Source organism: Anser brachyrhynchus (genome assembly GCF_964034855.1).
Source record: "Anser brachyrhynchus genome assembly, chromosome: 10".
NCBI classification, from domain to species: Eukaryota; Metazoa; Chordata; class Aves; order Anseriformes; family Anatidae; genus Anser; species Anser brachyrhynchus.
This window is the reverse complement of record NC_137705.1, coordinates 17,344,811-17,358,241: the sequence shown is the minus strand read 5'-3', so window position 1 is coordinate 17,358,241 and position 13,431 is coordinate 17,344,811. Positions and strand designations below refer to the sequence as shown.

The following is a 13,431-nucleotide window of genomic DNA, read 5'->3' as shown; positions in this document are numbered from 1 at the left end:
TTACAAACACTGCTGCCCAGCCCCACTTTGCTCTCCTTTTCCTGATGCGCCATTTGCTCTCGGCAAACAGATGACTCTTGGTCATGCTTAACAGTTGCAGGCGAGTCAGGAAATTACATAAAGATGGGAATTTCACAGTTACCTCGCAGACGCCAAGCCCTGTCGGAGCAGCGTGCGTGCTGATGCCCACTCACCCACGCCTGCAATTGCAAGGCAGCAGCGGGTGTTGCTCAGCCGTGCCGTGCCCAGCGCCACAGGGTGGAACCCGGGGCAGCCCAGAGCCCCCAGGCACCGCCACAGCACTGGCCCTGTCCCACGCTCACGCTGCCAGGGGCTGTTCCCAACCCCATTGCTTCTCTCTTTCCCAAACTAGGTCTTCTGTGAGAATATTTGTTCTCCGCGTCAACTAAAGCCCGCTGAAATCTGTACGCTTCTGCTTGAGCAGGCTTGGGAATCGGGTGCTCTTTGGGCTCCGCACGTACAATTAAAAATATCCCACCAAAAAAAAAAACACACCAAACCCAAGCCATCACATAAGACACAGAACAAAGCAGCTGAGACATACAGCATACTTTAAAGTCCTCCCCTCTGAGGAAAAGGAGGATTTGAGCTCTCTAATGATGGAACAAAGGGAAGCCACCGCTGCTACCTCCTTGGAAGCACACCCCGGGGAGGTGGGCAGAGCCCCACCGAATCCTGATGGCAACGTTTTGATATGCCGTGCTCTGAGCAACTCCGGGCAACGAGGCCTCTGGGCCAAAACGTGTGAAAAATGTCGGTACCCGCCTGTAACTTCGCCTTTCTGCTTGCATTTGCATCGTGAGAAATGTAGGAGTCAGCACGGGTCCTCGCTCTGCCGTACCGCTCCTGCTGCTGAGCGCCAGCCGAGAACCATCCTGCCTCCAGCGCTCACCTCGGGGTACGGCACGGCCCTGGGAAGGCTTCCAGAAGTTTCATCGTGCCCACGGAGACAGTGGCAAAGGTGCTGCTGGGTCCATTCCCCTGCGGCCACTCCTGCTCCCCAAGGAGAGCAGAAGAAAAGGAATCACAGGATGAAGGAGGCACGAAGGACTGGGGCTTTTCTCCACGTGCTTAAGGTCCCTCGAGGCAAGGTTCGTTTGTAACTGCCTCAAACACATCAGCAAGTCACCATCCGCCCCGGGAGGGAGAGCATGGCCAGGGTGGGGAGCCCAAAGCTGTGCCCAGGAGGCGCCTGTGGTCACGGAGAGCTGCCTCCGCAGCCACCTCTGCCCAGGCACCCCCAGATGGAGGAGCCAAACCCTGCCCTCGGTGCCAGCTCCTTGCCCCTGGGCTGCCACCACGCGAGGGGACCAGCACAGGGCCCCACGCGCCCCGCTCACCGCGCCAAGCCAGCGCTCGTGCAGCCCGGCAGGGCCACGTGGGGCTCCCCGAGCACAGCACACCTCGTCCCCAACGTGCTGCCTTATTTTAGCACGCGCGGCAGATGGCAGTGGGAAGATAACGGCGAGGAGCAGAAGCAGAGGAGAAGGCTTCTGCAGCGAGCTCCCTGCTCTGCTGCATGGTTTCGGGGCGTTTTCGTGGCACTTGCCGGGAGGAGCTTTGAGGCAGCCCAGGGCTCGGGTGGGAACTCCAGGCAAGGAGAGCAAAGATGTGGGAGAAGCTTGCCCTGGTTTTCAAATACCACTTCGCAGGAACAGCTGCCGTTGGCTCAGCACAGCCTCGCAGCAAGGCACAAACAGAAGAACCGAAATAATCCGTGCCAAACGGAGGCAGAGCCCCTGCAAAGGCCCTCGGGGAGCAGCCCTGGCTCCGCCAGCTCCTGCCCGCGAGGCTGGGGGGAGCTGGGAGCGCTCCCCTCTGCGGGGCTTCTGCGCAACCCAGCCTGAGCGCCTCTAGGGCTGCAAGGATCCTCCCTGCCCGAGAGCTTCCAGCTCCCCCAGCCCGTGCGGAGCTGGCGACAGGGCAGCCTGCAGCTCCAGGCCGCACCAGGACAGGCGGAGAGGAGAGAGCACGATAATTCCTGCACCCGCGCAGCGCGGACGGGTACACGGCAGCAGCTGCTCCTTCAAAGCTGCTGCTCTTCCAAGCAGGCTGGAAAACTGTTGGAATTGCAAAGTATTATCGGGGGCTTTGGGAACAGGCTTAATTAGCTGGAACTATTTGCTGCGTTGGTGAATTGCTTCCAGAAGCACCTCGAGAGCTTTTTGGAACCAGGAGAACCTTCGGAAGCGGAAACATTTCTGTGGTGCAGTTAGGGGAGCGCCTGGTGACACCTCTGCCCCCCACAGTTTCTCCCTGCCCCACAAACGAGGCAGGCAGATTTAAAAAGAAGTTTTGCATCTCCTCCTGCCCGCTCAGGAGGCTCCCCTGGAAATTTCTGGAGTGCTGGCGCTGTTGGCATCCTTCCCCTTGCAGCGGGAGCACGGAGCAGCCTTGCCAGCTGCCCTCAGCTCCGGGTGCGCCGCCGCCACGCTGAGTGCACCCACCAGGCTCCCAGGCCGCCTCACCTCGCTTCCACACCCAGGTGAGGGGTTGCTCGCAGCATTCGCCCTCTTTGGGAATTTCAGGCAAGAGCTGGCAATGAGATTTCGGGGATTTTCAGTGCAGCTCGGTACTTGTGCAGGGCGAGCACCTGCGTTTTGCTGGGATTGCAGCAGAAAGAGGAAGCAACTGTGCTCGTTTTGCACGCTGCCCAGCTCTCACGCCAGGTGCCCTTTCAGGCACCACCGCTAGAACCTCCTCCCAAGGCAGGACGCGATAAACACTTCTGGGCCAGCTTTTCCAAGACTGCAGGCAAGCCTGCTCCAGCCGATGCCAGGCGATGCAGTCTGCCCGTGGCCATGCTCCCTCTGCAAGCTCCGTCTCGTGGCACGTTCCTCGTCCAGTTGCTCGGGGCTGACCAGGGCTGTCTGCATCAGCGTTAGCAACACTAATATACATCTTATTTGTTATGTGGCCTACACTAGCTATTAACGTGCTGTAGCACATGCATTTCTGCATTGGGGACGCTGGTCTGACAGGTCCCCGGGCACCCGGAGAAGAACCCTTTCAGGCTGCTCATGGGCATAGAAACTGGAGGAAAAAAATCGACATTGAAAAAGTGCAATTGCTGCAGGATCAGGCATAGGCAACTACGTTAATACCTCAGCTTTTAATTGCAATCATTTATGTTGACAAATATGCCTCCCTGCTAATCCCCTATAAACTTCTGATTATTTACAAGGAGCTGGCTTACAGCCTTACGTACAAAACAAGACTATTAAAGCATCAGGCTTTACAACTCCAAAACACACACACGGGAAAAGCCGAAATCCACAAGCGCCAGGAGGTTGGGCGCCAGGCGTGCGAGGGCTTTTAAGCAGGTAAAGGGGCAGGTGGGTGCCTGGGGGGCTCAAAGCATCTGCAAAGGGTTGGCACCCAACTCCTCTACAAGCTGAGAGCCAAGTCCCAGGGATCCATCCCAGGAAGTTCCTTTGGGAAGAGCAGAAAATCAGCACAAATAAATACTAAAGCAGCTTCCACTGTTCGGGATTTTGCCAGGCAGCACCTGCACCCAGCTTTTATGAGGATTTCACACCTCCAGAAATCAAACACGAACTGTTTCCCTTTCAAGTAAGTGGCACATGGCAACCAAAAAGGTATTTAATTAAATGTTTCCAGCCAGTTCCTGACCCATATATCTGACAAATTATTCACAAGGCAGCCTTTATCCCTCTTTATCCCTCTTGTTAAGAGCGATTCCTGCAATGGGAGGCAAGGATGGATGAAGTGCAGGAGGGAACAAGGCCACAGGCAAGGGGCACAGCCCTCGAGCAGCCCCATACAAGCAGACAGTGTGGCAAGAGAGTTCCAGAGTGGAGCAATCCTGGGGGAAATGCCTCTGTGAAGGTAAAATCCCCCAGTGCAGCTGCTGCAAGCACCCCCTGGCCCTGCATCAGCCATGCAAACAGGGCTAGAGGAGGAGGAAGCAACCAGACACTCAGCGCACCCCCAGTCCCTTCAACACTGATTTTTAACATAGCAGGAAGGTTGATTTTTTTTTTCTTCATTTTAATACAAAAGCTCGACCCCCAGAGCTGGGGGTGTAGGACCACCAACCGCCTTTCGGGTCCTGCTGCTCCGCCCTGCAGGAGCTGGTAAAGGACACAGCGTGCGCAGGGCTGACGAAGGTTTCAGCAGCGTGGCTTGCTCCAGCAGCATGGCATCAGCGTGCCCACGGAGCCTTGCTGTGCCTCTGCGCTTTGCCAGCACCGGTTTTGATGTGGGAAGGATGGAATAGCCTGAGCTGCAGTCCCCAACACGTGCACATCCCAAGCAGTAATCCCACCTTCATCTGCAGTAGCTTCTTCCCCACCAGTCCTGCTCATTTCACCATCAGCAGCCCCTCTCCTCACTATCAATTTATTCCATGGATGGTTGCAGATGCTTAAGACTGCGGGCTCTAACTGCAAAATGCTGCTGGGTTCATAACAAGAAACGATGCTGGCTTGGAAGGTGGATTGACACCAACACAGAAAGTCCGGGATGCTCCTGTCACAGCTGAAAAACCAAGCACCTCTTCCGCAGTCCCCAACCCACTCAGAAATCCAGTGCTACAAAGCCAATTAAATGCTCGATTAAATGTCCTAATGTGTTCCCACATGAAGTACTAACATAGCACGTTAAAGAAAAAAAGAAAGAAAGAAGTGCCAGGTTGTGTAATGGTCTGAGAGCACATCAGGATAATCTGAGCCTGCTCCCCAGGGATGGAAACAGGAACAGCCAAATCCCCTCGCCATCTCAAGCAAAAATAGCCGCTCCTCTCTGCCCACCACATCTCCAGACCGTGGCTCTGACCCACGTAGTCCTGCAGACACCACAACTGGGCTCCGTGCTCTCCAGCACGTGTACAGGGTCCCCTCTGACATCCACAAAGCACTGTGGCAGCTTTAGCTTATTCTGCTTCCTCTCCAGACTTGGACTTTCCCTGTTTTTGCTGCCTCCAACCTTTCACACGCACAACAGTAACTCCTTGCTAAGCGCACAGAAGCACATGGAGCAGTGATTGATCTGCTCACAGTCTTTCCCCAGGCAGCTCTGGATGGCGAAGCTCCAGCTATAGGAAGTCACTCAGGCCTTCCCCGTGCTGGGGGGTGCTGCTGTCCATCGCCCCTGACCCATGGGAGCACCAAGCCCCCCCGAGCATGGCCCTGCGCACCCACCTGCCAAGTCCCCGTCCCCTCCGTCCGAGCGGGGACAGCTTGGGCAGCTTTCTGAAAGATGAGTCCGTTCTGCAGAGGTTGCACAGAATGCCATCAGCATTCGGAAAAGTTGTAGCAGCTACTGAAATGAGCTGGCAAAAGCATTCAAAGCTTTGCGAGGGCCAGGGCATGACACAGAGAGCTAGCCCTGTTATAAGGACAAAAAGAGCATCCCTAAACTATCCCCTCATGCTTTTTAGGAAGCGGCCGGATCGATACTGTAAGGATAAAGCTTCACCATCAGCTAAAGCAAACCCAAGTCCAGGCAGCTGCAGCACCGTGACGTGGCGGGAGGTGACACCACTTGGCAGCAGGGGTCAAGTTGCCCCTTGGGACGCAGCGGCAGCATCGCCGTGCGGTACCACTGCCAGCACGAGCGAGGGAAGCAAGCTGGCTTCTCGCTCAAGCTCAAACTCCAGCAAATCTCTTAGGAGACTCCGGAGGTGGCACTAAGCCTACCTTCTGCTCAGATGTCCTGCACGTGCTGGGAGCGCACCCGTTGTGTCCCCAGCCTGGGCTGAAGCAGGAAACGGTGGAGCTGCTTCTTAGGGCTTCAGTGGCTGGGATGGCTCCACAGAAGACCCCTGTGAGCCCAGGCTCCGCAGGCACCGCCTGCAAACGCAAGTCCCCTGCCCCACTGTCACCCCAGGAATACATAGTTTGCTTTTATACATAGTTTGCTTTTTTTCCAGTGTTTTTTTTTTTCCCACTGAAAACAACCTGCACGCGTAGGCAGCGGCTTCCTCCAAAGCACTCATCAGAAGGGTTAGCACACAGATGACATCTGTCTATTAATAATATAATTGCTCCTAAGGGAGGAAATGAATCCGTGACTCTGTTGTTTTTCCTGAGTAAAGGCACAGCAGTTCTTGAGATGATTTTCCAAGTGGCCACAAGCTGACAGCAGGTTCAGCAACAAGAAGCTCAGCATCTGCAACTGGTTCTGGAAGCTCAGAAAGACACGGCCAGCAGAAGACCAGTGTCTGCAGCAGACACGTCTCCAGGGATTCTGCAGAGAAAGCAGTAGTGAGGTCCATTTTGGGACTCTGCTCTTAATTCAACCCAATTTGCTTGGTCATACACCATAACCAAAACTCAGCCCGACTTCAGCCCTGTGCTTTCCCCGTTGGGTCCAGGCAGCAGGACCCGGGCAGGCTGGGTTAATTACAGCATGTTAAGCAGTAGGGAAAACTCCTGAGTCACAGCAAGCTGTTAATTACCCATTCGTAAAGGGATTTGCAGGCTCACGCAGGCAAAGCCGACTTCCACATCGTGCTGTCATAGACGGCTCTCTCGTTTTGCCTTCAGTTCAGGTGGCTGACCTGATTATTTGCAGCCTGGCACCGGCTCTCAGTCCTACGGCAAGCTCCCAGCCCTGCAGTAACTTGCAGTTTCTTGGGGTGGGGTACAAAATTGTGGCAAGGTGACGCCGCTCGCCCATGCTTTGAGCCCGTTGTCAGAACTCAGCCGGGAGATAACAGCTAAAAAATGCAGCAAGAGCACGGTGTCTCCCCAAAAGCGGCCGCAGCCACGTACGCTGCTGAATGGCATGGACCTACTTAGCAAAAGGGCTGTCCTAATGAGGAATGAAATAAAAATTAAGAAAATTTTAAAATCTGCAGTCATGGGACCCTGCGCAGCTGCTGCCCTGCCAAGCTGTCACCACCAGGATGCATGATTTAAGGAGAAAAACAGCCCCAGAGGGGCACCCGTCACGGGGACGGACGACAGCTGCTCCCTGCTACATCGGGAGCCACAGGAGGAAGAGAAGACCCCGGGTTCTGTCAGAAACGGACGTGCACGAACCTTGAGACACTGTCCCCGCTCACGGGGTGGCTGGGGGCCGTCGGGCCCACACGGGGGCACATCGGGCCGGAACCCTCCCCACCCGCAGCGCTGCCGGCACCACCCGGGGCCTGCTCCCACCGGCTCTTCCTGGGCAACCCCAGGGCCAGGGGACAGCACGGAGCTGGCAGCGTTCCCTCAGCCCCGCTAATCCTCTTCGGCCAGGAGCTAGGGGCTGATTGCTTCCCCCTGACAGCACGGGTGCCCTGGAAGGGGCCGGGAGGCCCCAGGCACGGAGCTGTGGCTGGCGGCTCCCACCTGCAGCACGGCAGCAGCCCGGCACTCCCCGCCACCACTCTTCTCCCCCTTTCCACCCGAATGCTCCTTGTAACGCCAACACCTGCCCACAAAGACCAGCCACAAGGGAATGTGTCCCACGAAGGAGACAAGCACGTCGCCCCTAGTTTTTCTTTAGCTGTAGCAAGGACAGAGAAACAAGAAATTTGCTGACACCGGGCTGGGAGATGGACGGCACACCCTGAGCATTATGAAAAGCATCCTTTTATAACACATTAAAGCACAAAAATAAATGCCAATTCCTGTCAGGATGCAGATGCTGTGTGGCAGGGACACGACTCCGTGAGAGGGCCCCGCGGAGGCACGGCACTGTCAGAGGTCCCAGCCTTGTGCTGGGGAGCAGCAGCAGCCTCGGACGAGACGTGTCCCAGCTCCTGTTTCAGGCTGGTTAATTAGGCAAAGGGGCATCCTGCCACGCTCATTTAGTGGCACAACATGCGCACTTCATTTGTTCCTTAACACAAAACCACCGGAGTCAATTGGGGTCAGCTGGGGTTACTGGGAACGCGTCACGCAGCGCGGGGCAATCACGCTCCAGGCCAGCTCTTGCCACATCACTTGCATCCATAGCAGGCGCTGATTTAAGGCAGGATGCCTTAAATCCTAGCAAAACGGCCCTGCGTCTGCCTGCCTGCAATGGAAACCTCTTTCCTACCTGCACACCACCAGGCTGGGGCAAGGGGGAGTGCCCGAAAGTGCCAGCTCCGACTTGGTGGGCAGACCACCACGAGCTGGAGCCAGCAGCCAGGCTCCTGCAGGAAACACGACGAGGTGGGAGGAAGCTCCAGGCACTTGTACTTCTGGTAAGTCACGTAAATGACTTATTTAAAGCTGTGTAACGTATAGCAGGGCAAGCAAGACAACTGGACAGTGCACATTTGGGCTCCCTCACCACTATAGCTCCTTCTGTCCACTGGTCAGCCACAGCCTCCAGTGCCCACAGGCCGCCACAGCCCACCCCTTCTCCTGGGATGTGCTGCCACAACGCCATGCTTGTGCCTGAACTTCAGGCCTACCTCCTCAAGAGCCCTAGGCTCTCAGTCCTCACCATCACCTTCCGACCGTGCCCCGAAGCTCGCTAAGGCTCAAGGTCCTGCGAGAGGACGGGCCACGCAGCGCATCCCGCAGCAGCTCTGGCCAGGTGCTCGCAGCCAGACCGAGCTACGCCAGCACAAAACCAAGGAGGAAAGCTCAAGTCGCCTTCGAGATCTGCATAAGAAACCTGCCTCTGGATACAGGCAAGGAGGAGAGCTGTATACAAATGCAAGGCTTTTATGGAAGACACGCAGCCCTGACCTTTGCAGCCTTCTAACACCATCAAAAATCTTTTGTTGGCGGATGAAAGAGCGGCACTAATTCAATGGCCAGGTCCCAACACATCCAAAAGCTGTGGTGGCTTCTCACCCAGGTTTAATGAGAGCAACCACAGCTTAGCAACAATGACTGAAATACCTACTGGCCCATGACAAACGTGAGCAGAAGAGCTTCCAGCATAGACAGTGACAACAGAGGCAGCCCCAACCCCGTACATAATGATGTGATCTGGGGAAAAGAACCTTGCCCGCTCGCTCCTTTTCTCACCTCATACCACCTGGAAATGAAGGGAACCAGTTCCTTCAGTGGCTAAGCACCTATGCAACTCAGCTGATGACTGCACAGAAAACAGCATTTTTACTTTTTTTTTTTTTAATCTTTCGTTAGGTTTGAATGCACTCAGCTGAATGAATCACTGGGGAGATGCAGCTTTGCTGTGCCACAGCAGAGGGTGGGAGGGGACGACAGGGACCCAGAGCCTCCGGCTCCATCTGTAGATCAGGCGTGGGATGGATCTGAAAATATCACAGGTAAGCAGTGATGGTTCCAAGAGAAACCAGAAGTTTGAGGGGGCTGCAGATAGGGGCAGAAGCCTCTCCTGCTCCTCCACTCACTGGCCACTCTGTCCCTGGGGGACTGCCCCTGGCAGAGGCAAGGGGCTCCTGGTGATGCCGTTTGTCCCGAGCATCGTGTGTGATGCCACCATGGAACTGGGGTCTCTGCCAGGAAGCAGTGCTGCTGGCACGTCCCTCAGCTCCCACCTGAGGTCTCAGGGTCCCCACGCACGCAGACGTGTCACCCAGCCCTGCCACTAGCAGGGGGCTCAGCCTGGGCGATGCTCTCCACTAAGCCGTGACAGTTTGAGCTAATACTTGCGGAGAAGTCTCCTTTAGTGGAATTTAGTCCGTGCCCCCCTGGCAGTACAGATGACCTAGTTAGTGAAAACACGTGTCCTGTTTGAGGAAGGACACATTATTTAGGGTTTTTCCCCAGCCCCCAAGCGGTTATGTGGTTTTGCAATGAAACTGCCAATGCACGCAGCCCACCTCTGTGAGGAAGCCCAGCTCCGTGACACTGTGACCCAGCCTCAGCAGCCTGCAGTGACGATGCAACTATTTGCAGAAAACATTCTTCTAGCACTGTTTGGCTGCAAAACTCCATCCTTCCTCCAAAAACCAGGCCACAACAGCCTGTGCCTTCTTCTCCTCCCCCTTGGTGTGACTCACACTGTTTGAAGCCAGGGAGGAAGGCTCTGCCCAGGCTGCAGGGTACCGCCCGTGGCTGCCCAGCCTTCAACGCAGGCTCCTCTGAATATCAGCGGACCCAGGCTCAAACGTCCTCATTAGCTTTCACAGAACTTCCAACAGCAGTTTGCAGTCAAGGTCCTAATTCGTAAAGCAATTAATGGATCAAGCCTTGCTACTTCAAAGAATGAGCTCTGCTATTTGTGTACGAATCTTGAAGCTTGGGACAAGCTCATGCGAGCTGCAGGCAAAACACTTCCACTCAGAGGATAAGACCACAGAGCAATTTTCTAAGAAGATCAAGCAAACCTAAAGCCTGACAGTATTAAAAGATCTTACAATGTTCCCCCCCCCTTTATTTTTCCAGAAAGTTTAACAACATTCACAGCTCAAGTGTTTCATTTATTCCTCAACTCTTAAAAAATAATTTTGCATCAGCCAACCTATCTACTCTAAGCCAGATTCTCGTTCTAGATATCCAAGACCACTGCCGGGGAGAGGCTACCTGCCTCTCAGCCACCTTTCCATGGTACCTGCGGAGAGCACCACGTCAGCAGCTACAACCCACGCCCAAAGTAATGCTCTGTGCCACAACGGGGCGTCCAGGGGAGCATGCTACAGCCATTTCATCCACGTGTGCGTTTTCTAAAACTTATCCTGGAAACTCATCCTTACCCAAGAGCACACCGAGACTGGGCTTCAGCCCTTCGCAAGGGACTACACAAAGCCTGGACACATTTTCTCACCAAAATCCTCAGGACAGGGAAGAAGCAGTGCTTTACTGGTACCCAGTCTAGTTCTGCTCACATTATGCCTAATAAAAACACACCATGCTCCATACCAAGCAGTCTTCAACTCATTTTCATAGAGCACTATTGCTGCAGGTCTCATCCCAGCATCCAAAGTAACACCAATTTCCACACAGCTCCGTTTCAAAGCAGTCATTTTGTGCTGGGAACATTGCTGCTGCTCCCATTCTCACCACACAAACCTCTTTGAGATTCGACCTTTTAGAACAAAACTGGTAGGAAGGAGCAGAGCATTTCTGCCGAAAAGGGAGTCGCGTGAAAGGGGTGCTGCTCCAAGCCTCTGCGTCCAGAGCTTCGGGAAGGGGAGAACATTGCTGCCTGTAATTGAAACTGCAGGGAAGAGTTAGGGACATAAAATGTAATTATCCACAGTGGAACGGAGCCAAGATTAGCAATCCTACTTCTGGCCATTTGAAATTCCCATTAACTTTTCCACATGCTGATGGTGTTGGTTGTGTGTCTTGCTGGCTGCTAGATGCAGCACTTCCAGGAGCAAGCCACGGGCACCCTCTCATAAGGGTCTTGAATCACCTGTAGAGGAGGAGGCGAGGGTCTAGACTTCAGATAAGGCCTTCTCCAAGGGTCTGTAAGATCTCCCTCCCTCCTGCCAAAGGGGGAGGTATGGGAACACCTGCGCCAGTTGCACCACGCTCCTATAGAGCTGAGGCAGCTAGGAGATGGTTAAGGTTCCTTTCGGGGGCTTTGGAAGATGCTCTGGGCGGGCACCACAATTCAGAGACTTCCCGGACCACAGCTGGCGGGACTGGATGGCCCTCAGCCCACCTCGGCCTCCTCCTCCTCCTCTCCCCGCACTCCACCCCAGCGGGCTGCACAGCACCCAGCTGCTCGCGTCCGAACAGCGCCGCGCACAGCCTGTTCCCTCACACCGTACGCAGACACCACAGAGCAGGGGATCTGGAGAGGGCAGCAAACTCCCATGGGCCAGCGTGTGTCCTCAGCTGGCTTGAAACCCTCTTGTTGGGTCCCAGACCGCTTCCCTCGTGCCCCCACCATCTGGGGCAGGACATCCACTGCCAAGCTCCGCCTGGCCGAGACATCCACCTGCAGCACCAGGAGGAGGACACTCCCTGGTGAGCGGCTTTTGTTTCCTTACCCTGGCCCCTGACTCCTTGAACACCTACAGGGAGCGGAAAGCATTGCTGGGGGTGCCCCGAGCAGCGACCACCCCCCGCTCTGCTCCTCACGTGAGATCAGTATAAAATCTATACATTTTTGTGAAATCCTCGGTGCAGACCGGTGAAGATTTACCAGGGGATCCAGAGCCTGTTTGCAGCAAGTCCCTTCCACCCTCACAAACCAAACCGGCCCAGTCCTGGCACCGACACGGTGCCGGCTGCAGCCTCCCACATTCCCTGGGCTTTTCTCCCAGCAGCCCTCCCCTCACGATTTTCAGGGCTCTTTTCCCGTGGAGCCTTCTCCCTTGCCTCCACGTGACCATCCGCACCCAACTTTTGGGATTGCCATCCCCACCGCCCTCCAGCGCCTCCTGCCTCACGGTGCCTTGTCTCCTCACCGCTTCGGGTCGCGGGAAGCACACAAAGAACACGGGACATTGCTATACACCCGGCACTGCTTTCACTGTGAGGAGATCTGAGCTTTGCATGCACCTCTGGCATTTGCTTCTGCCCCCAGGAGGCTGCTCGCAGGCCGGGGCTTCATACAGCAGGGACCAGCCTCTGATGGGAAATGCATTGTACTTTCCCCATTTTAAGTGACAAGAGAGCGATGAAAGCCCTGCGAGCCCCCTTACCTCCACCAGATGAGGCGTCGGGTTGAAGCCACACATGTTGCACACCTGCTGCCGGCAGGTCGTGCAGGCGTTGTAGTTGGGGGGCTCGCCGGAGCCCACGTTGATCTCCGCCTTGCAGAGGGGGCACAAGACCCTGGCTTTCGGCACTTCCTTTGGCTTAACGCCCGGCTCCGGTTTGCCTGCTTTGGCAGCCGGCGCAGCCCCAGCCCGGCTCTGCGCCCCCAGGGCTTTGGGACCAGCTTCCTTGCTGGCGTCACTGAAGACGATTTTTGGAGGCACTTTGCCAGAAGACTGCTGACTTGGAGCGGGGGCCTCTGGCTGAACAGACATGAGCGTGCTCGCCTGGGTCAGGAGGGAAGCTCCGAAGCCGAAGAGCTTCCCCGTGAGCCCCTCCTGGGCTTGTTCAGGAGCCCCAGCACCAGGGGCGGGGGGTTTGGGGTCTCCCACCGCCTTTCTCTGCTCAGAGGAGGAAGGTTTTGCTTGATGGTGCTGCGGGGAGGACCTTGCCGCTTCCCGAGGAGCGGCGGCTTTTGGCTGGCCATGCTGCTCCCTCTGCGGTGCAGCCGTCTGTGGTTTCTGGGTCTCAGGCAGTGGGACAGCGGTGGTGGCACCAGGACGGGCGCTTGTCTGGGTGGGTGCCGGGGTCTTCTCCTGGCCCGCCGGGAGCTTGGCTGGGGAGTGGGACGGAGACGGCGAGGGGGAGTGCAGCTGCTGCTGGCTTTTGGAGCGTGGGGCAGTGGTCATGTCCATCCCCAACGCCCTCTGCATCTGGCAGTTCAGGCACAACCATTCCTTCACCTGTGGGGCAAGAAGAGGACACGGGGCGGTGAGCGACCGTCAGCAAGCAAGGCGCAGCCAGCACGTGCACCACCAGGTCATGGCTAACGAGCTCTGTAAGCAAAATCCTATGTAGCTAAGTTATCACCCTC

The 13,431-nt window shown here is 56.0% G+C and overlaps 1 protein-coding gene across 9 annotated transcripts in view; it reads right to left on the bottom strand.

Moving 5' to 3' along the window:
* The window catches only part of BSN (bassoon presynaptic cytomatrix protein), a 75,105-nt gene that overhangs the window by 26,175 nt on the left and 35,499 nt on the right, over nt 1-13,431 (bottom strand). For all 9 annotated transcript variants that reach the window (XM_080606590.1, XM_080606591.1, XM_080606592.1 and 6 more), the window contains exon 3: nt 12,503-13,300. In XM_080606590.1, the coding sequence (XP_080462716.1) occupies nt 12,503-13,300 (798 nt within the window). The remainder of the gene's footprint in view (nt 1-12,502; nt 13,301-13,431) is intronic.